The 21,939-nt window shown below is 41.3% G+C and overlaps 2 protein-coding genes across 3 annotated transcripts; one reads left to right on the forward strand and one right to left on the reverse strand.

The window, feature by feature from the left end:
* The first annotated feature begins 62 nt into the window (after positions 1-62).
* Positions 63-21,936, forward strand: LOC148408537 (hepatitis A virus cellular receptor 2 homolog). Of its 2 annotated transcripts, XR_015868560.1 has the most exons (10): positions 63-126; positions 1,881-2,043; positions 5,327-5,669; positions 19,318-19,478; positions 20,106-20,295; positions 20,502-20,650; positions 20,721-20,860; positions 20,932-21,040; positions 21,162-21,303; positions 21,918-21,936. XR_015868560.1 is itself a non-coding variant. In XM_088440677.1 (9 exons), the coding sequence occupies exons 4-9, from the start codon at positions 19,424-19,426 to the stop codon at positions 21,242-21,244; spliced, it is 726 nt and encodes a 241-aa protein (XP_088296803.1). In that variant the 5' UTR covers positions 63-126; positions 1,881-2,043; positions 5,327-5,669; positions 19,318-19,423; the 3' UTR covers positions 21,245-21,372. The 2 variants fall into 2 exon arrangements, 1 of the variants encoding a protein (XP_088296803.1); XM_088440677.1 differs by lacking the exon at positions 21,918-21,936 and having other exon boundaries at positions 21,162-21,372.
* Positions 556-8,282, reverse strand: LOC148408538 (alpha-1A adrenergic receptor-like). The gene is made up of 5 exons (XM_088440665.1): positions 7,696-8,282; positions 5,400-5,651; positions 4,706-5,099; positions 2,647-2,768; positions 556-2,145 (listed from the first exon to the last, which is right to left on the reverse strand). The coding sequence occupies exons 1-5, from the start codon at positions 7,996-7,998 to the stop codon at positions 1,846-1,848; spliced, it is 1,371 nt and encodes a 456-aa protein (XP_088296791.1). The 5' UTR covers positions 7,999-8,282; the 3' UTR covers positions 556-1,845.
* Positions 21,937-21,939: the final 3 nt, after the last annotated feature.

Raw genomic sequence — 21,939 nt, forward strand, 5'->3', positions numbered from 1 at the left:
GCTCCTGCAGAGGTCGCTGATGAGTTCATGATTTCGGTCAGGTGTGTTGCAAGAAGAAAAGATGCAAAACACGCAGGTCCTTTTTGATTTGTAGACTTTAAACATCACGGTTAAAGCGTTTTGCTGGTAAGATATGTTTTAAATGGATATCTTTTTTTTGCGGGGGGGTACATACCAAAACCGTAAAGTTCTTTGGTGCAAACAGATTTTTGTGAGGTGATTTGAGGTAAGGTGAATGTTTATCATCCGTTTGTTTTTTTGTGGCGTTCGCATGGATATTTTATCTGCACCTTGAATCGATAAACTTTATGTCATATATATTTTGAATTAAAAAAGAAATACATCTGCTAAAACAATACATTCCAATCATTTATGACTTTAATATACATGACAGAAGAACAAATATAGACTTATTATGTTGGACACACCAACCGCAAAATAAGTTAAAAACATGTTTTGCTGGGAAATTAACTTTTTTTTCTACACAAGGCATGACTAAAATCCTGTTGCAAATGATTTTGGTTTTGAATGCACAACGTTGGAAACTTAAGTTTATAGAGTGCATGAAAGAAAATCAACATTCAAATGAGTCAAATGGCCTGTTTTCATATCCAACCCAATACCAATTTATTAAATATTTCACAGTTTTAAGACGACCCAAACCATATAGTTATACATTGTCACCACACGTCTGCTGGCACACTATAGTCTTTATTTAGTGCCACACATTTTACATTAAAATAATTAAAGGGACCATAACATGATATTTAGGTGATTTCCACAGAGTAATATGTGCATATAAATTATTTTTGGCACATTGGCGATTTCATTTCTCATGAAATATGAGTTTTATGCATGAATGAAGAAAAATAATACTTTGGGAGTGTTTAGGATGAGAAATCAACATTGAAACATGGTTAAAAGCTCCATAAAAGGTGACTTTTCATCTTACGGACCCTTTAAGTGTTTTATCCAGGCATTCATCAATCCTGATAGAGTTAAGTCACCGGTGCAGATCACCAATCACAGACCTCTTAAAAAGTTTTGGGATGGTAGAGAATTTCATTGTGATCATCAATTTTGTATCTTTTTTTTGTTTGATATTCAAGTACCTCCATAAAACAGGCCGTGTAATAAATGGCAGATGTGCTTCATCTCCTGCCCTCAAGGTAGGAACTTTTACAATGTCAAACAGTTCAACCGGATACAGCAGCGCCTGTTTTCATAAGTGGTGAGCTGGTGCCTATCCCAGTTGGGGAAATATCCCAAGCGCAGGGAGAACATGCAGCTAACTACGAACGGGAAGGTGGAGTCAAGTGTCAAACCCAGAACCTAAGGCACGGGTATCAAACTCAAGGCCCGAGGGCCAGATCCGGCCCAGCAAATCCCTTTAAGTGGCCCGCAAATTGTTGATTGAGTTCGAGTTTCGAGCTAAAATACTAAATCTGCAAGTTGTCTTCATCTGTCAAAATTTTGGGAGAAAAAAAACAAGCTTTTTCTTATTCCCGATATCCCTTTTGAACAGTTTCTGCTGGATTTCAAAACTAGGTAAACGTGTGAAAAACACACTTAAAATGTAACGTATGTAATGTATGCCCTTTAACCTAATCAACGATGATGACGGCACAGAAGTAAACACCAACCGGGCATTGAATGCTCGTGCCTGTTAATAAATATAATGACAAAAAAAAATACACCAAGCTTGTGCCACGTAAGGTCAATCCAATCAGTTTCAAAGCACCCGACATACCAAGAAATTGCGTTCCTCCGTGTGGTTGCTCACAATCCAAAGTGTCCACAGGTCTGTCCGAGTCTGCTCATACTGCACTGTCCAGAATCTGAGTTTTACTGCGTTTTCACATCATTGTCCCGTCCACTAGGTTCCTTGGCAAGCGGAGACGGCGGGCCCAGCCTCCCCGACCCCGGGAGGAGGTTCCGGCCGGCCTTGCCGGAGGACGACGACCAGGGCGGCGGATGCGGCTTGGGGGCGACGCATCGCGGGCTGTGGCTGACTGAGGACAACGTCTGCTGGCTGCCGTTCAGGTAAGAGGAGTTATTGGATCCCTGCTGGCAGCGGTAGTTGTAGTACGCCTGCCAGCCCTGGCGCTTCCGCTTCCAACGGCAGCGCAGGATCCGGATGAAGGCCTGCGGGCGTGGAGGAGGATGTTTGCGGTCACGCGCTTCTTGCAACTACGGCTGTTAGATTTTTCAAAAACAATCGAAATGCAAAAATGCCCCCCCCCCCCTCAAAATCAAGCGAAAAGTAGTCGCACCTTACATAAGTTTTTAACAGCAATTAAATCACTCAATGTTCACATCAGAACCTTTATACTTGAGGAAAGCGTGCAGAAACATCTTAATTTTACTCAACAAAAGCAAAATTAGCATTTTTCTATGTACAATCACAATCAATACAGAAGTTTATGGACTTGTTTGTGAGCACGTTGCAGGGGATGGGAAGAAACAACAATGTTCTAGGTCCTAGAACATACAAATGGGTTGCAAACGGGTTTAATCTTGCCTGCTAGATGATTATGTAATGTAAAGTATAAAATTTTTTTTTTTTCAATAAATACAAATACAATAAATACAAATCTTGAAATGTTTTACAGGTTATCGTAATAGGGCACAGAAAAACACTCATACCTGCTTAAACTCACGGCTGTAGCAGGGGTAGATGATTGGATTCAGGCAGCTGTTGAAGTAGCCCAGCCAGAAAATGACCTTGAAGAAGGTTTCGGGCAGGCGTAGGTTTTTGTTGAAAGCGCCTAAAACATAGATAAATCAAGTTTTTCTGACGTATGAGGTGATATTAATTCAGACTTCTCACAGGACATTTGCGGTACATTAAAAGTTTGGAGCTTTTAACCATGTTCCAATGTTGATATATGAGAGTATCGCAGAATATCGACACCACTCTGCAATTAACGTTAGTAAAACGTCACTTTTTGTCCCGTTATTCATGCTGTTTGAGTAGACTTAATCAGTCGTGAACCTCGTGAGGACGAGTGCTCAGGATGATGGATGGATGCATGTTGAATGGCCCGTCACTTGAGCTGCAAGATGGCGCGGCAGCTACACCGTTAGATTGGTACCATAAAAGTCATATTTATATACACATATTACACCGTGCAAAGTACTTAAATATCATGTTACAAATGTTTTTGTGTGTGTGTGTGAGGTTTCTACTTGTTTTCCCACTTCAAGATTTCATATTTGAGTCAGTTTAATGACCAGGAACACTTTATGTGCTGTGTTTTCATAGTACTATCGGAAGCGAATAGGAAGGTGGTGCAGGGAAGCGTTTGAGCCACAGGGAGGCAGTATACGCTTTCATCATAATTCCTAATGAGGTTCTCATCTTCACCCAGTTTGGGTGTTAGTCCTCCAGGTCTAAAGTTTGTTGGTGAGACAGGTGCTCCGCATGTCAGAGGCTCTGGTGGGATTTTGGGAGGGATTTGCGGCAGATCGCCATTTATTTTTCCTAGATAACGGATCTCCTTCGAGATGAATTTGGTCTCTGACATGGACTTGTATGGACAGCCTGTAATACTCGCTCGCTATCTCTGACTATATTTGACGAAGCCCGGCGCAAAAACCAGCCGTCTGCCACCATAACGAGTGCGTGGCATCATCTTCCCATCATACATCACTGTCATCCTAACCCAAGTTTGGCTCTGTCTTTCCTCTCACACAGGAAGGTTCTATTTTAGCTTCAGTTTTGGGTTCCAGCCTTGTCCTCCATGTAAACACTGTCGGCGAGCACTCGATTCCATCGCCGTTCTTAATATATTCCAATAGATGTTGACTCTATTTGAAAATGAGCATCACTGAAATCCGCATCACGATCTCGAGTTTTAAATCAGCCACATCTCCGGTTTATGCTATCGTAAATGAAAATTATAGGATTTTTTTTCATGGTGGAAAGTCTTTTCCCCCCCCTTTTTTTATTCCTTTATTTAATCCAGCGAGCCGTTTTATTGAGCCTGAAGTGCAGTTGACGACTCAGCAGAAACGACGTACCCGCAGAGGATCTCAGCACTAAAATCACAGCAGAGGTCAAAGCGCAGCTATAAGGCAATATTACGAGCCTGAGCGATAAATAAATATGACTAATTTATATGATAAATAATGCATTCTTGAGGTTTCCCCTCATCTGAGTATGGGGAACATTTCTAGAGTTATAGATAGCGTTAAAATTGAGGACAAAACATTTAAAGAAACATTTAATCCTTGCTTTTTTTTATCTGATGTTTTTTTTTTTTATTGTACTTTTCCCATCAAATTGTATAGCGCAGTTTACCACCAACAGAGAACCTTATAAACGTTTTTCCCCCCCTAAAATCGTAAGTGTGTCTTGGTGTAAATCTCCGAGTCTAAATAGAGTTTTTATTACCAGATTACAAAACTAACTTCCACGGCGTATGTTATTGTAGCGCAAAGCTTCTGGCAGACGTGTCACTGATGCTATCTCATGTTTTAGTAGCTTTCAAAAAAAAGAGGGCCAGTCTGAAGTAAGAAAAAGGAACAAAGCACTTAAACAAAAGCAGATGTGATCCAATCCAGTACTCGTGCCATCTTGTGGTACTTTGATGCCAAGAAAACAAGTTGAACTGACATCTACTATGACATTGTGATATCAACGTTCTCATAGCGTGTGATATCAGCCCATGCCTAGACAGTAGTGAAGATGAGCGCTACGTACTGATGGGGAAAGCCAGGAAGAAGGGCAGCCAGCACAAGATGAACATGCCCACCACCACGCCCAGCGTCTTGGCGGCTTTCTTCTCCCTGGAGAACTTGAGCAGCTTGACGGTCAGCGTGCTGCGTCCAGCCGAGCTCGCGCCGCCGCCAGTTTTGGACGTGGCGCATAGGTCCTGGATCTGTTGGTTGCGGCAGTGGATCCTGAGCGTGAGTTCGTTGGAGTCCTGCTGCCGCTCCTTCATCACGCCCGCCTCCAGGTTCTTGGTGGTGCGCTTAGCTACCACGTAGACGCGACAGTACATGGCCAGGATGACGGCCAGCGGTATGTAGAATGAGCCCAGCGAGGAGAAGAGGGCGTAGAAGGGCTCGTCCGTGATCACGCACTCCATGTCGTCCTGCGGAACGGGTGGGCGAGGTTACGACATTTTTCAAACGATTCTGAATGTTTCCTTGTTGTGATGCTACAGTAAGGCTAATTTACATAATAACCGCCCCTTTTAACCTGACACTACCCCTTGAATCTCATCCAAGGAGTGCCAATAGTATACAATAAAGAAAACACATTAAATGAGAAGGTGTTTTCCAAACCTCCATCAAACTAAGCTCAACTGCTTCATTTTAGGTTCATCCTGAACCCTCCACCTAAACGTCTCGCAAATATTTCACGACTGATGGGAATGGTGCGAGTGGCCCACCTGCGATGGAGGTTGCTTCCATCCGAGGAGCGGCCCGATGGAGATGACTATGGCCGAGATCCAAACGCCCAGCATGGCGAGCAGCGCGCGCCGCTCCGTCACGATGACCGGGTACTGCAGCGGGTAGCGCACGCCGATGTAGCGGTCGATGGAGATGACGCACAGCGACATGATGGACGCCGTGCAGCACAGGACGTCCACCGCCGCCCAAATGTCGCAGAAAATGCGGCCGAAGACCCAGTAATCCAGAATCTGCATTTAAAGAACTTGGTGAGTTACGAAAAGCATCTTGTGTTTGGCGTGCCGTGGCCACACGGGGGCAGTATAATACATGAACATACTACATATATGCATCTTGTCTATCAAAACAAGATGCATGGAAATGTCTCATGAAATGGAACAGGAAGTTGGCCATTTTGTTTTGAAACAGCCATCTTAAGCAAATTCCTGGACTCGAATGTTGGAAAACAATCGCCCCTAAAACCATTTTCACTAATGACCACAAAATTTGGTGGATATGTCAGTCAAAAAGATGAAAACATCTCAAGCAATCATGGAAGGCAGCCATTTTGGTGTGACCCCGCAATTTTGAACAAATTCCTAGATTTTAAAGTTAGAAGAAAAAATAGCCTCCAACAACCAGTTTCATCCATGACCATGAAATTTGCTGATTATGTCAGTCATAAAAAGATGCATGAAAAAGTCTCAAGGAACGATACATGAACTTGAACAGGAAGTTGGCCAATGACCACGGGATTTGGTGGATATGTCAGTCATAAAAAGATGAAAACATCTCAAGGAACCATGCTTGAAATTCCACTGGAAGCCCGTCACTTCAATTTCACCCCACAATTTTGAACAAATTCCTGAATATTTAATTAAAAAAAAAAATTGCCTTCAACACCTGTTTCATAAGCATTACAGATTTATTTAAGATATTAAAAAAAAAGTTCTCAAGGAACCATGCCTGGTAATTCCAAGGCTTGATTAACTCCTACTAATATAAACGACCCAAAAGAGCGCTAATTGAAGCAGGTTTTCTCAACAGATGGCGGACGGGATAGTTACAATTTTTTTTCTGCCGACGTTGTCTAATGTGGGCGGCGTGTGGCATCAAAGTTTGATGATCATTTGGAGACTGGGACCTGAAAAATGAGGTGCAAGGGCTCATTCGCCGCTGCTGCCAGCTTTGGCGCTTGCAGCGGTTTGAAACTGCACTGCGACATATGAAGATTGGTGTTCTCAAGTCTTGGCACATATGATCAACGGAAGGTCACCAGACTCCCCTTTGGGTTTTGCAAAGGGAAAAATGAAGTGCATGATTATTAGTATCATACAGCATTGCTTCCCAAATGCGGGTACTTGTAGGAACTCCAGGGGATACTCAGGATTTTAAATAAAATAAACAGAAGTGCAAAAACGATTTCAAAATTATTATTGAATGAATTAAATGCTCTTCAGGAAAATATAGGTCCATAAAACAAATTTATGTTCCGTAGCTAGTCAATTTCATGATTGTAAAAAGCCAGATTCTCGCCCACACTGGAAGGGCTCGAACCGAACTTGCCATGTGCTTCCTCTCGTTACCTGTCAAGTTCATGATTTCTGTTTGTGAAAAGATCTCTACTATGATCCCAAAAGCGAACACTTTAAGTTGAATATGTGGACAAATATTTATTTATAATTATTTCTTTTTGAGAACCGGTCTGACACTTTATGTTCATTTTTTTTTTTTTTTGGGGGGGGGGGTATTTATTAATAATCAAGTCAATTATATTAATAATATTAATAATGAAGTCACTGATTTATCGCTACTGTAATCCCAAAACAGGACGATTCATCTTGAATATTTTTCTGTGGACGGATATTTATTCATAATTATTTCTTTTTAAAAACGGGTTTGACACTTTATGTTGGTTATTTTTTGGTGGACTAAAATTTATTAATGATGAAGTCATTTCTTTTTGAGAAGAGATTTCTTCTGTGATCCAAAAGAGGACACTTTACGTTGATTATTATTATTCCTTTTTTGTGGACCAATACAAATGAAGTTTGAAAGGTTCTTACGTTTTATCAATCAGACATTGATGGCATGTTTAAGTCTTTTTTGTTTGTTTGTTTGTTATTTTGCACTGGTTAAGGGGTACTTGGCTGAAAACATATTACACAGGGGGTACATCACTGAACAAGATCGAGAAACACTGTTCCAGGGTATTAATAAGCATGAATAAGAGACCAATTTGAAAACCGGGCAGAACATGCAGCTGCGGTAGGTTTTCGTTCCGTGGAGTCTCACCTCGATGGTGGCGGATACGGGCAGCACGGTGGTGCTGAGCAGCAGGTCTGCGATGGCCAAGTTGATGATAAAGTAGTTGGTGGGCGTGCGCAGGTGGCGGTTGCACACCACCGACAGGATGACCAGCAGGTTACCCACGATGGCGAAGCTGATGAACGAGGCCAGCAGCATGCCCACCGGCACCGCCCGGCTCAGGTCCGGCGGGGCGTGCTTGCTGCGGTTGCCCGTGGCGTTCGAGTCCGCCGGGGGCGCTTGCGAGCCGACCAAGGGCTCCAAGGAAGAGTCGTTGGTCCAAAGGCTCATAGTGCCCGGCGAAGTCGGATTACAGCTCCGTAAATGGAGGATTCCGATCGATATCCGCGAAAAGTGAGATTGTGGCGCTCCTCGCCGGGCGATCGCTCACTCTCCCCCGTCGGGCTCCTCGGAGCGCCTCCTCGGCTGCAAAAGTGCCGATTCGGTGGCGGGTCACGGAGCCTTGTGTCCTTTTATGGGCCAAGTGTTTTCATGTGGGAAAGTTCCGACGAGAGGAGGAGATAGAAAGCAAGAGAAATCGCGCACACGCGCGACCTGCGGCATCCTTCGCTCAAGTGCACGGACACCTCCGCTGTGCAGCAGCCGCTCAAGCTGCACTGCGCGCCTTCTCTTCACTTTGCATCATTAACCCCTTTGGCCAAACAGTGCAATACTGTACACCCAGGCGCGCACAATCAAGTCGTAAAAATGGCATTTGTAGCTGCAAATCACGTTGATGGTGCTCAGTTGACCTTCAAGTCGGTCGTATTTCAAATTTCCCATGATGTCATAAAAAGGCTTAAAAGGCGAGTTGGGGTCATTTGAAAAATGTCAATTACGTAGAAAGGGCCATATATATGCATTACTTACATACCTATAATATTTGTTGCATTGAAATATGTTTTTTAATGCGAGTCAAGATTGCAAGTAGTGAGTAAAATAATCAAATTGATTGACACATTTAAAAAATATATAGTTTCTGTTTATTTATTATTAAATGCTGTGTTGTTGTTTTTAAATAAATTATTCTATTATCTATAATAAAATTTGTGACTTATTTTAGATACAAATTGCATTGTTTACACCTCATTTTTGAGCCCCTCATTAACATATCTATAATAAAATTAGGAACATATTTTAGATACACATTGTATTATTTTCACCTCATTTTTATAGCCCTAAAGTTACAAACACGGGCGAGGCAGACGAACAAAAAAGCAATGCCAAACAAAAAAAATGCACACGTTAGAAAAATGCAGAAAAAAGATGCAATCACAAAAACGCAATAGAAGCAAGCTTACAAAACAAACGCACAAAAAAAACACACCAAGATCAAAACAGCCGCGAGCATAAAAGGCAAACACTTTAATAGAGGAAAATTTTAAAAAGCGTTAAAGGAGAGGAAGACTGGTAACATCAAACGTAAAAGTAATTTCAATCAAAATATCATTCACACCTAAATGAATGAATTGACTTATGGACTGCTTGACATATAATAAAAATATGAATTTGTTTCAACATTTGTGTACCGTTTGGTCAGTTTGCTAGTCAACATGACACTGCATTCCTTCACCATGGGGACGTTTGCTAGCTCTTTTTTCCCCCGAGGAATGCAGCTGCATTCAAACGCTGTGAAATTATAACAGAGAGGAGGAGGAGGCGTCTGATTTAGCGGCTATGCTTGCGGCAGCCATCCATCCGCTAAGGCAGCTTAACAACAAGGCTGCTGTCATCATTTGTCAGATAACACAGCCACCGTAAAGTGGTTTCCTCATCAGGCCGCCACGCTCCACCGTTTTTGTACTCTGCGACGCAAGAATACTCGCCTACATCCAGTTATCATCACCAAGCAGTGTACCAACCTCCAAAGTTGGATGATTGGGTCACTGAGAACAACAGTACAGTACAGTAAAGTGTGTAATCTTTTATGTGGACTAAACATTTTACAGTGATCCCTCGCTACTTTCCGCCTCACTTTTCCCGGCCTCAGTGCATCGCGGATTTTTTTTTTCATGGAAAAAAAAAAGAGAGACGTGCTGTGAAGGTTCCCTGCATACCAGACAGACTGCACTACATGTATTTACTTTAATTTGAAATGATTAAACCTTATACAGTAGCTGTACTGTTATCCCTTTCCGTATCCATCTCGTGGCTGTAGTCGGGGTCACGCCGGGTTTCCCTCGGATTTGTGGCGCCTGGAAGTCGAATTACAGTCAAGCCTGTAGCAGACCAAACATGATAACAAGTAGAGATTACACTTAAAATTCCAATTTATTTCAAAAGAAATCTCAGTAAGAGATTTACGACGCTCAGCTTCTCCCTCGCAGCGCATGAGAGTTTCATGATTTAGACCGCACAGCCAATATGTCAATCAGCTCATGGGGACTGTAAACATTGTTTATTAGTTCATTTTATAGTTTTATTATGATGTCTGTTTGACATTTTTCTCATATCACGAGGCATGCGCATGTCAATATCGCGTGGCAGTATGAGGAAAAAAAAAAAAAGCTACATATTTAGCATTTAGCCTGTTCCCTGGGGTCATATGCGCCGGGTGACGTCTGCTAGCTTTATGCTAACAAAAATTAGCATCTCTGTCATGATAATCATAGTCTGCGATTTTTACCACACAGAAAGCGAGAACGCTTAGAGAGCGTACGAAACTTTTCACACACGTACTGCATATTTTTATTCCCGCGGCGAGTCCACAGCTGATCGAGACGAAACCTCGACTGCTCTGACTGCACGGCCACTCGTATAATTGTCACCCTGCGGTGTTGTTTACTGTTACTCCAACTCTGGTCGAGTGTCTTCCACTGATAGCGGCCACAACCGATAGCTCATTTCTCAAACGTGTCATGAACAAGCTTGAGGCGCCTTTTTTGATAAAACACCCAAGCACACCCACATGAGTGTGGGTGTGTTTACCTATTCCAGAAGCCATAGGCCACAACAACCCCCCCCCCCCCCCCCCCCCCCCCCAACACTTGAACGATCATGGATGCGGCTCAGTATTCCGCCGCAGCTGCACGACTGAGCTATCTGCATCATCATAATTGAAAAGATTCATACGCCCGTCTTCCTACTTGTCGGCTGATGATACGACATCACATTCTAATGAGAGCCGACAAAAGAGCCGCATCGGAATGAAAGATGCTAACGACCGTGATTGACGATGTCATTTTGCAACACAGTGTTCGCCCTCCCATTCACAAAAATGTAAACTACTAGTAGAATTCAAAATGTGTATATCTATATATACCTGTATATAATGTACATTTTACTCCTGTATTTGTATCTATCTATCTATCTATCTATCTATCTATCTATCTATCTATCTATCTATCTATCTATCTATCTATCTATCTATCTATCTATCTATCTATCTATCTATCTATCTATCTTTGTTTTTGTTTTATTGCCTACTTAATATTTACTCGATTATGGAATGTAGTCTTCTTGGGGAAGACATGCGGCCAGTCTGAACGGGCAAGTCGCATTCATCCGACTGTCACGTAACAGACAAGTGACAAACGTCACAATAGCAGGAATGTGCCGCCGTTTGGCTAAAATATAGCCGGAGTTATGTGGAAGAAAATGATTTTAAAAAAATGGTCAAAATACTGCACAAGGGTGTCGGTACTTTTGCTTCCTGTGATGGGAAGTGTCGTATCGCATGCATTTGCAAGCTTCTTTGACCAGAGACTATATATCGCAGCTGCCTTTTGGCGGCTGAGCAAGCATGTGAATCATCTCGTTAATCAAAAATATGAATACTTGAGAGGATGTGCATTTTTTTTTTTTTTTTTACCGAGGAGCTCTGGATGGGCTTGCGAGCGACGTGTTCCCACGACCCACAGCGTTGCCATGGTACCCGAGTATCTCTCGTCTGGCCAAGTGTTTCAAACGCAGAGGAATTAACGTGATTATTTAGGCAGCTTAAAGCTGTTTGATGTTTTGCAACTGTGGATTTAATCGAGCGTTCAAAGAAATGACAATAAAATGTTGTCTATATGTTCCTTGTGATTGGTTAGCAGCTAGTCGAGGTTGTGTCACAGTAGTTGACACCCGGGCCCTTAAACTAATGATGATTAAAATAACAAAAATAATAATAATAAAGTGGTTATGTATTTTTTTGTGGTTATAATTATTTTACACCAAGGAGAAAAAATATGTTTTTATTTTTATCTAAATTCTTAATATTCAAATCAAATTTTCTATAGAATATCCAAATATCAATAATATAGTAATGAAGTGGATATGTTTTTTTTAAATTTTGTTGTTATAATTTCCACGAAGGAAAAAATATATAAATAAAATATTTATTTGTATGATTTTTTTTAATACTCAATTCAAAATTCCTATAGACTATACAAATACCAATAATAATAATAAGTTATATATTTTTTTATTTTGTTTACACTAAGCAAAAATTTTTGATTTGTATCGGAATTCTTAATATTCAATTAAAAATTTCTATCGAAATATCATGGTATCCAAATACCAAAACTAATAATAATGAAGTGCAAATGTGTGTTTTTTTGTTATAATTATTTTACACCAAGCGGCCCATGCGGGGCAGTAGCAGTTGATCCACCAACCAGCGGTTGGGGACCTTTGATTTCGACGAGTCAGATCTTGACTTGTCCTCATGAGGACAACAAGAAAGCGGTGTTTACGGACCTTTGGAGTTGCTTTCCGGTTCCTGGAGTAGACTCGCATATTTAGTTATTTATCCCCGAGGTCAAAGCAGCGCAACCTGAGAGCGTGGGTCTTCTCGCAGACACACACGCACGGAGGTCGGATGGGGCTTTTACCGCTTTATTCTGTTTATATCCGAAGCCATTACGGGACGTTTGTTACAGCCGCAAGTGAGCATAAACGCGTCAGACGGTCCGTCAGATGTGACGAGACCTTTGACCCAAGCTCAAAGCCGCCTCCATACAAGGAGCAGCGACGCATTCCTGCGCCGAAATCAGCTCGGGATTTTGATTGAGATGAAATCATTTTGCTTTTGGGGAATGCTTGCCGGGGACGAAGGCGCTGGCCCGAGGAATTCTTTTTCAGCCCCATCAAGTTTGTTGTATTTGTCTGACTAAGGGGACATTTGTTTTGAGGCAAGGGACACAAACGGGACACAAACGCAAATAGTGCAGCAGCACATGTAGAAACACAATTTAACAGCAACCACTGACATATATTCTTTATCCTCTGTGAAGAATGACTATTGTTAGCATTATACTGATAAAAGATAAGTAAAACGTCGTAATTACCAGAGTATAGTGTATTGATATATATTTTTAAATTATTGATTAATAAAGTTGAATTAATAAACTTTTTAAGTTCAAATTTTGATTAATTTACTGAGGAATTTAAGAGATTTTCTTCTATATAGAAAATGATACCTTATATGTCCAGGCAGACAATTGTTGGTTATTTACATCTAAATAAAGAATGAAGATTGTATGATTCGCATCCAATAACCTGACTCTAATTATCTGCAAATTTTTGTGCAGAAACTATGAGCATAACTCAGTATTAAAATGTTGCTGTTTTTGGCTGTGACCCGGACTTACTTGACTCCCAGTCAAAACATGGCAGCGTGTCACCTCAATTCCTAGAATTTTGCACACACACAAAAAAAAAATGCCCATCTTGGAAAGTCAACAAGAAGGCATTCATCAGGAAATTCCTCTTTTATTAGCTTGCATGAGATTTATTTCTCTTTTTCTACAGTTACCAAAGGTGAGCGGAGTAGCCAAATTCGTACTCGAGTAAATGTACTGTTTCTTTCGGAAAATATGTAGTTGGTCAAGATCAACTGAGTATAATTACTGAGTAGTGATTTTTTTTTTCTTCCATGCTGCATTTTTCTTGTGCGCCTCTTTCTTGTAAGGTGTTTTTCTTTTTTGTTTGTTTTCATTTTTAATTTGTGTGATTTGCACATCAGGGCCACCGTAAATCAGCGCATGAACATCAAGTAAATGTAAAGCGTCATTTTGCGACGCTTTCACATCTTATGTTTTGGGTGCTGTCCCAAATGGACTTCTCCGGGGTGAAAAATAATACCACCAAATTTGGAGATACCTGCTGGACGAAGCTCCAAATTTAGCCTCTCTTCCCAATACCCGCGCTCTGCCGGCGGAGACGCGAGCCTCAGTTCTTGGATAAACTCTCGGCCGCGAAAGATATTTGTTGCGTTTCCCTCTCGGGGGCAGTTTGTCTTCCGCCGTCCCGGCTGGGGCTGAGTTATGGCGGCGGTGGGCTGCCGGGAGTTTGAGCACTGATGGATGGAAGAGGCCGACGTCCTGCAAGGGAAGGAACCAGTCTCATTCATTCATTCATTCATTCATTCATTCATGCCTTGCTTTAGTATTGGAGACCACTGAAGAGGTTTCATTAACTCTGACAGTAAAATAATTACACCACCTATCCATTAAAAAAAAAAACAACAAAAAAACACAACCACGCAAAAATAAAACACACTCAAGAAAACTCTTTGTTGGAAGCAAAAAAAGAAAATCGTACACACCAATACTCAACAAAAACTCACACACGCCGAGAGAATCTCTCACGTGTTAAAAACGGTACTTAAATAAACAAATAACTCGCATTCACATGGAAAATCTCATATTTAAAGGAATCTCTCACACACGACCTTACCCCAAAACATAAAAAATAGACCCCAAACACACTCGCACAAAAACTCACACCTACAAACCAAAACTTCTCACACGCTTCATAGTCTAACACACCTCAAAATAATCGAACAATCACAGAAAAATCACACAACTCATATTTCATAAAACCTCTCTAAGTGTGTGAGAGGCATTTGTTATTTTGAGCCCACGTGTGACACTTGGAGGTCAACATGATGTCATGAGATGCTACATAAATAGTACACACTTTAGTAACTGTTGACTAACTTACGTCATTGGACTGGCAAGTACTTTTGCTGGAATGTCAAACCGAGCCAGGACGGACATTAGCAATTGGATTGCTTTGCGATACACGCGCTTGTTCTGTTAGGTGTCATAGCTTCCCTATAAATACATTTTATTTTTACCTTATATTTTGGGGGAGGATGACCGCGGGCTTTGGTTTTGCCATGTGAAGTGTAATTGCATTAAAATAAGTATCAGTTCTCGTATTTCCTGCACTTTGAAGCACTTGTTTATTTTTTTCAGTTTTAGACTAACCTGTAACCTGTATAAATGCTGTAAAAAAGCTAGTTAACGGTTGCTTTTTTTCTTTTTTGTTACTTTAAAAAGGGTACAGTTTTACGTATGCTTTTGCAATTTTTGAAGAAATAATCTTATTTTGATTCAGCTCAGCAAAGCTTTTCTCGTTCCTTGGTGGGGCTTGGCAAAATATAATTGAGAAGCACTGCTCTTTAACATGCTTTATCTAAGCAGGCTCAATTTTTTGTGTCTTTATTTTCTCCAACAGTTTTTTCCTTCTCCTTGTAATAGCATGAGAGCACAAGCGGGCACTCTTGAGCCTTTTTTATGGACTTTTGCTGCTTGGGGGGCTAAATATTGATCCGCTTTGCTATTAACACAGCTGAAGTAAGTTTTTAAAAGGACATCTTTATTTTTCTTAAGCTGCTGCAGCCTCCAGACCCACCATCTTAATTCTGAGCCACGCGTCCATCTCACCACCTGCACTTTTACAACATGCGAATGTGTACAGCATAAAAGCGGTTCTATTTGGCATATCATTTCAATGTGTATTTTTTTTCCCCCCCTTTCACCTTTTCCCCGCATTGACTGTGTTCCAGAGTGGCAGAGGAGTTATGTCCCTGAGCGGGGCGCCCAGTTTAGCCGCTGATTACATAAACGGGACGCTTGTGAGGAATTCGGCCATCCTTCACCTGCCTACCGGCAGCCCCCGCGGGTCCAGAACGTGATCCGACTGGGCACGGCGCTCATTTGGAACTGAGTGGCAGCGCAATCAAACTTCCTCTGTGGGAAGCTGGGACATTTAGTTGGAAACGCGCGACGCTTTGGCACATAGATGACGCATAGCTGAGCTGTTGAGCTGATTTTAAAGACGATAACAATGTTGACAAGCGGCAGGTGGGGGTCGGTGCGGAGATGATGAAGAGAAGTCCAGCTGGAGCCTTGAATAACAGCCTGAAGCTGTGGGCTTGTTTTTTTGCCTTAAAAAGATGCTAGTCTGGGCAAGGTCCGCCTTAACTATTTTTAATCCCTACTGAGAACTTTTCAGCTGCATTCATTTGTATCTTCTTCATTTCGACGTGATCCTTTTTAGAGCGATTGAAGCTCAAAGGGAAGACATGCAGCGTAATTGAAAGCCAGAAGATCCCCAGCAACTCTACAGTCATAGTCTTGGTTCCTACAAAGTAGAGAGAATTGCGTGTATGTGTTGCCGCTTGGTGTATTAAAGTAGCGATGCTAATTATGTTAGCCCATCTATGGCCTACACATAACATGCTAGCATTAAGCAGACACACTTTTGATTGATTGATAGATAGATAGATAGATAGATAGATAGATAGATAGACAGACAGACAGACAGACAGACAGACAGACACAGGCATTAGATAGAAACAGACTTTGCTTCATATTTCAAGAACTTTGTTTGTGCAACAGTCTTTTCGTGTCTTTTACGTGATATTACAAAACAGGCTTCTACTTTTTGAGGGATACTTGAAAAGGGTTTGAATAAGTTGTATGTTGAAAAATAAATGTCCCGGACATAATATTTGAATAGTGTTTAAATTCATCCTGTCTAAAGTTTGGAAGTATAGTAGATGTATCTACAGAACACATGCATTGCATTAAGTCTATCGGTCTTAAGACCTGGACCCACTATGTTCATTTTCTCTTGGATGAGCCTGAAAAATATCCAGATGTTTAGACTGCGGTTTAACTTCAACTTTGATGAAAAGTGCTTGATAATCCCTCCCAAGAAAATGTTACAAGCGCCGTAACAACTCCATCTTTAGTTTAAGCCGAGCTTTATTGAAAAGTAACAATTAAAGCAAGAAAAATGCAATGACGAGTACAGAAGTTGAAGGTTACACTTGGCCTTATGTGCCCTGTGGTTCTAAAGTTTGGTCAGTGGTTTTATACAGGATGAACTTAATAAATCAGTCATCTCCGCTGGGGGAAGAAAGACAGTTTAAGAAGAGCAGAAACCTCAGAAGTCGTTCCAAACTGATGAAGAATTGTTGTTTTCTCGTGATGGTTACATTTCCAGCATTTTGGAAGAAAATCCTCTTAAAAATGAACTCAATCATGCGCTTGTTTCAAGCGCGTCTTGACTTTGATGTGAAAAAGCTCCATGTCCCCCCCCCCCCCCCGTCTGTACTTTAAGCACCCAGCTTTGTTTACGAGTCAGCGACGAGATAAAAAAGCCAAAACCTTTTAAAGGGCCAGTGCATCTGTTGGATGCAGTTCAGCCAAGATTTTTTTAATTTTGAGTGCCATTGAACACAAAACTCAAAGTGAACTCTTAAACTGACCCTTATATACACACACACACACACACACACACACACACAATGGCTGTATGGCAAATGTGATTTGAGTGCGAATGATTTATGTATATGTGGTTGCCGATTGGCTGGCAATCGGTCCAGGGTATATCCCGCTTCCTCCGGCCAAGTCAGCTGAGCTCTTCGATTGACTGGCGGCCAATCAAGGGTGCACCCCGCTTCTCTCGCCAAAAGTCAACTGGGATAGGCTCCAGCTCACCCATTACCCGATTGAGGACAAGCACGATAGAAAATGGATTGGATGTTCCTCCGACTCTTTGATTATTTCTGTCGCTTTAGTTATATTGCGTTCAGTAAAATCACATACCGTGCGATTGTCTCAAATCAATCAAAACGTGTTTTTCTGATTACATTCTGTTCTTCTTCGCATATATTGTCGTTTCAGCCATATCGGACTGCAGCAGCCAGAACACGTAACATCATATTATCTTGTTTCTTGTTTTGCGCGGCAATTTAATGTCGCATCTTTTGGATAAGTTTACATGAAATGTGTTCACATGGCAACCAATTGACATGCTTGACGATGAGGAGGCATGAGGAAGCATACATTTTTATTAGGCATCATCCAATAATGTATTTCATGCAACAGTAAAACTGTCTTCGGCCGCCATTCACACATGCCTGTCGCCATGGTAGCCATTGATATAAAAGCCTATTGGCCTTCTGTGCTGTCTTCTGTCCTCCTGCCTCCTGTTGTTCCATTCCCACCATCTGCCCCTTCTTGTCTCTTTTATTAGTGTGTCCATGTCAAATTGATTGCGAGCCAGATTAGCATCCGACAAATAAACATGGCGGCCACACGCACCGGTATTAATGCTAATGACGCGGCGGGGGCTGCGTGCACCTGGACAAAATCCTGAGTGATCAATATTCAACTCAACAACCAGACGTCAAACACTCACAGAAACTCTAGAAGTGATAACTGCAAAGGTCGTCCTTTGACATGAACGAAATGTGCAAGATATAAAATATGCACTTTTATTACACTCTTAATAATGATTTATAAAACTAAATTGGATGAATTCACGAATGAAGACCTGGGTCCAGATGGGCTCAATATTAAATATATTGTCGAGGTTATGATCCAAAAAGGAGTTAAAAAAAAAACATTCTAGCTAATAACTCCTCTAACTACTGTTAGAAGAGACTAGACCTCTATGGCATATTCAATGATTATGTAATGTTGCCTTCAGGGCCAGTCTGAAATCATAAACTAAATATCCATTTATCTATCATCAAATGTTGCCTTCAGGGGCAATCTGAAATCATGGAATTAACTAAATATCCAACCATCTTCCAGCCATTTATCCATCTAATAATTTTGCTGCTATCCTTATGCTTTTTTTTTTGACAGTATCCCTCAAAATGGAGTATTTTTACATAGTTGAAGGCAGAATTTTGGATCCGGCGTTTGTTACGGCGCTCATTAGATGATGCAAATATACAGCGTAGCGATAATGAGTTATTGAGCCCTTCATCACGACGGCTGTCGTCCTGGTGACAGCCGCCGGTACGAAGCTCTCGGAGGTCGCAGGTTAGTCTGGGTAATGACGGAAATGATGATGATGATGATGATGATGCAACGGCGTGGCTCTCCAGTCCTCGGCAGGCATTTTGTACCCGACCGATGTTTTTCCAAAGGTGACGGCAGGCGTCACCGTGTTCCGTGACACGAATGAATCAAATTGTCGTTTTGTATTCACGGGCGCGTACGCACGCAAACGATGACGCGCGCTCGTTTCCTGGAAGCTTTAACCTCATCTGGGTCCTTAACCTAAATTGTGAGAATGTGGGCCACATGCTCCTCCGTAGATTTGTCTACATTTCCTTGATCGACATGAGCGATAATTGACGTGGTAGTTGAAACCCGGAGGCCGACGTGAATATCTGCTATATGTCCGTTGAGTCAATAAAGCTGTGTTTGTCTTTCCAAATGGAGGAATCTAATTAGACAGGAATGAAGCCCCAAATGAGACTCGCTGACCTCTGACTCTTTGCACTGTAACCCCTGATGATAGTGACCCAAAAGCAGCTAATGTTTTTTGTTTCTTTGTGCCGTTTTTTTTTCTTTTTCTTTTTTGCAACAGAATCAGTTCTTAAAATAACACGGAATGGAATAGGGAAGCGACGACGCTGAGCCGTCTGCTCGGCTCTTCCTGCGTCCGTCCAGCCCATGGGACTGCCGCCGTAAACATGCTGCTGCTGCTGCTCCGGCTTTACGTCGTCACCTGTGTCGCCGGCGTCACAGGTGAGTACCGACGGCGAAGGAGATATGTCCTTCATGAAAACCGGGTTGATAAGATTAACACAGTTATTTTCGATATTTGCTATATGACGATATGTAAACCAGGGGCAAAGTTAAAATTGGTTTTTATCCAATGAAATGGATGTACTGAATATGCATATGCATATATATATATATATATATATGACAGGATTATAATTTGTGACATAAATGATAATGCATATTATATACATGCATATATATACATGTGTACATGACAAGTTTATTGTAATTTATATAATGTCAATTGTTATATACGTAATATATAAATTTATATATAACATACATGACAAGATTAGCATAATTTGTGATGTAAATTATTATGTATATGATATAAATGTATACATGACAAGATTAGCATAATTTGTAATGTAAATTATATAATTAGAACACACATACTGTATATATATATAATATATATATATATATATATATATATATATATATATATATATATATATATATATATGGCAAGATTATTATAATATATGTAATGTCAATTATTAAATACATAATGCATAAAATCATAATGCATAAAATACAGTCATGTAAATGACTCTATATGTTATTTCTATTTCCTATTGTCATCAGTGCGGGCAGGTCCCGCAGAGACAGTGGTGGGTGCGGCCGGACGGAGAGTGACTTTGCCGTGCCGGGTGGCGGCGGCTAAGCGGCGAGGCGTTCACGTGTGCTGGGGGAGAGGCGAGCCAGCAGTCTTCTCCTGCCACAACATGCTGGTCAACGTGGCGGGCGGGCACGTCACGTATAAGACCTCGTTCAGGTACGCCGCTCGGCTTGTCGGCTCCGTGTCCCAGAATGCCTCGCTACAACAGCTCCAAGCCGTAGACTCAATTTGGACCTTTTTTTAACATGAATAATTTATTCGGCTTAATGTAACGTAAGTTTTATCCTTATTGACTTTTGACATAAATATCGCTTCTTATAACCCGTGGTTGCCATGGTTACCCCTCTCCTCCTTGACCGCAGGTACTCTGTGTCTTCCGCCCCGAGCGAGGTGCCGAATCTCTCAATTTTCAACGCGCGTCCCTCTGACTCGGGCCTCTACCACTGCCGCGTTCAGCTGCCGGGACCCTTCAACGACAAAACCTTCTCCGTCCTCCTCATCGTCATCAAACGTCGGTTCAAAATACGCCGCTTCCAAAAATGCTCTCATTTGGCGTCGAATAAAATCAAATCCTCCATCAGGCGCCGGGAACCTGAACGCACTACCGACTACACAAAGCGGGAATGTGGATCAAGTGACAGGAAGCGATGTCACACACAGCGTGATATTATGGGATAGCGCGGTAGACGACACAACCGGGCCGGTGGTTGCTCGGGTGCAGGTACGGGCAACGCAACTTGGTGGCAGACGGCACAATGCGCTGCGTTTCTGACGGCTGCGCGTTCGCCACAGACGCCCGTTGGCGCGCGAGACGGCGACAGTCTGCGGCTGTTCCTCGGGAACACGCTCAGGACGGCCTTCGCCGTCTTCATACCTGCTGTCGTCCTGGCGGCGGCTTACAGTCAGTACTCAGACACTTCAAAAAACGAAAACAAAAAGTCAAGAGATGACAGGAACTAGTTTTCTGAAATTCAAGCTTTTCCCACATTTGATACAGTATTTGTTTTCATTATTGGCTGCAGGAATGTGGAAGTCCAATCGGAAGGTGGTGACTGACAGCGGTGGGAGCCAATCAGAAGAGGCAGAGGAGGACGTGTATCTGTAGAATGAGATGGAGCCCAACACGCTGATTTAGTTTTTGCTTGACTGGCAAAGGGAAAATTAGTGAGACCAATCAACCTCATTTCTCAATTAAAACAAAAATAATCAATAATAAAGATGAACTAATTGTTATTTTGAGTGTATTTGGGTTTTTTTTTAATATTTTTGCCGATAGGGAAGGCAAGCCTTTGTTGTTTTGAGAAACTTGTTTGTTGCTTTGTTGACAAGTTTTATGGGTTTTATGAGTCTCTTTTTATTCAGTTTTTCATTATTGTTATTGTTATTTGTTATTTTAGTTATTTTTATTATTACTCTTACTATTATTGTTCTTATTTTGTTATTATAATTTTGCTGTTGTTGTTATTATTTTCATTTAATATTATTATTATTATTATTATTATTATTATTATTATTATTATTATTATTATTATTATTATTATTATTGTTACCAGTCATATTGCATTGGATCCCTTTTTTAATTTATTTTAATCAGGAAGACTTACCCTTTTTTTCCACGTTTTGTTTCCTCTTTCTATTTTGGTTCAGTTGAGTAGTGGAGACAATTCTCAATAATACATCAGGAATAATAAAGTATGAATTCATATATACATAGATGATTGATTGTAATATTCATACTTCTTGTTCAGTTGCAGTGAAATCAAGTCATTTCATTGCAGCACGACCAACAGGAAGTGAAAC

The sequence above is a fragment of the Hippichthys cyanospilos genome, chromosome 18 (assembly GCF_059441005.1).
Source record: "Hippichthys cyanospilos isolate Australia breed blue-spotted pipefish chromosome 18, RoL_Hcya_1.0, whole genome shotgun sequence".
Taxonomy (NCBI): Eukaryota; Metazoa; Chordata; class Actinopteri; order Syngnathiformes; family Syngnathidae; genus Hippichthys; species Hippichthys cyanospilos.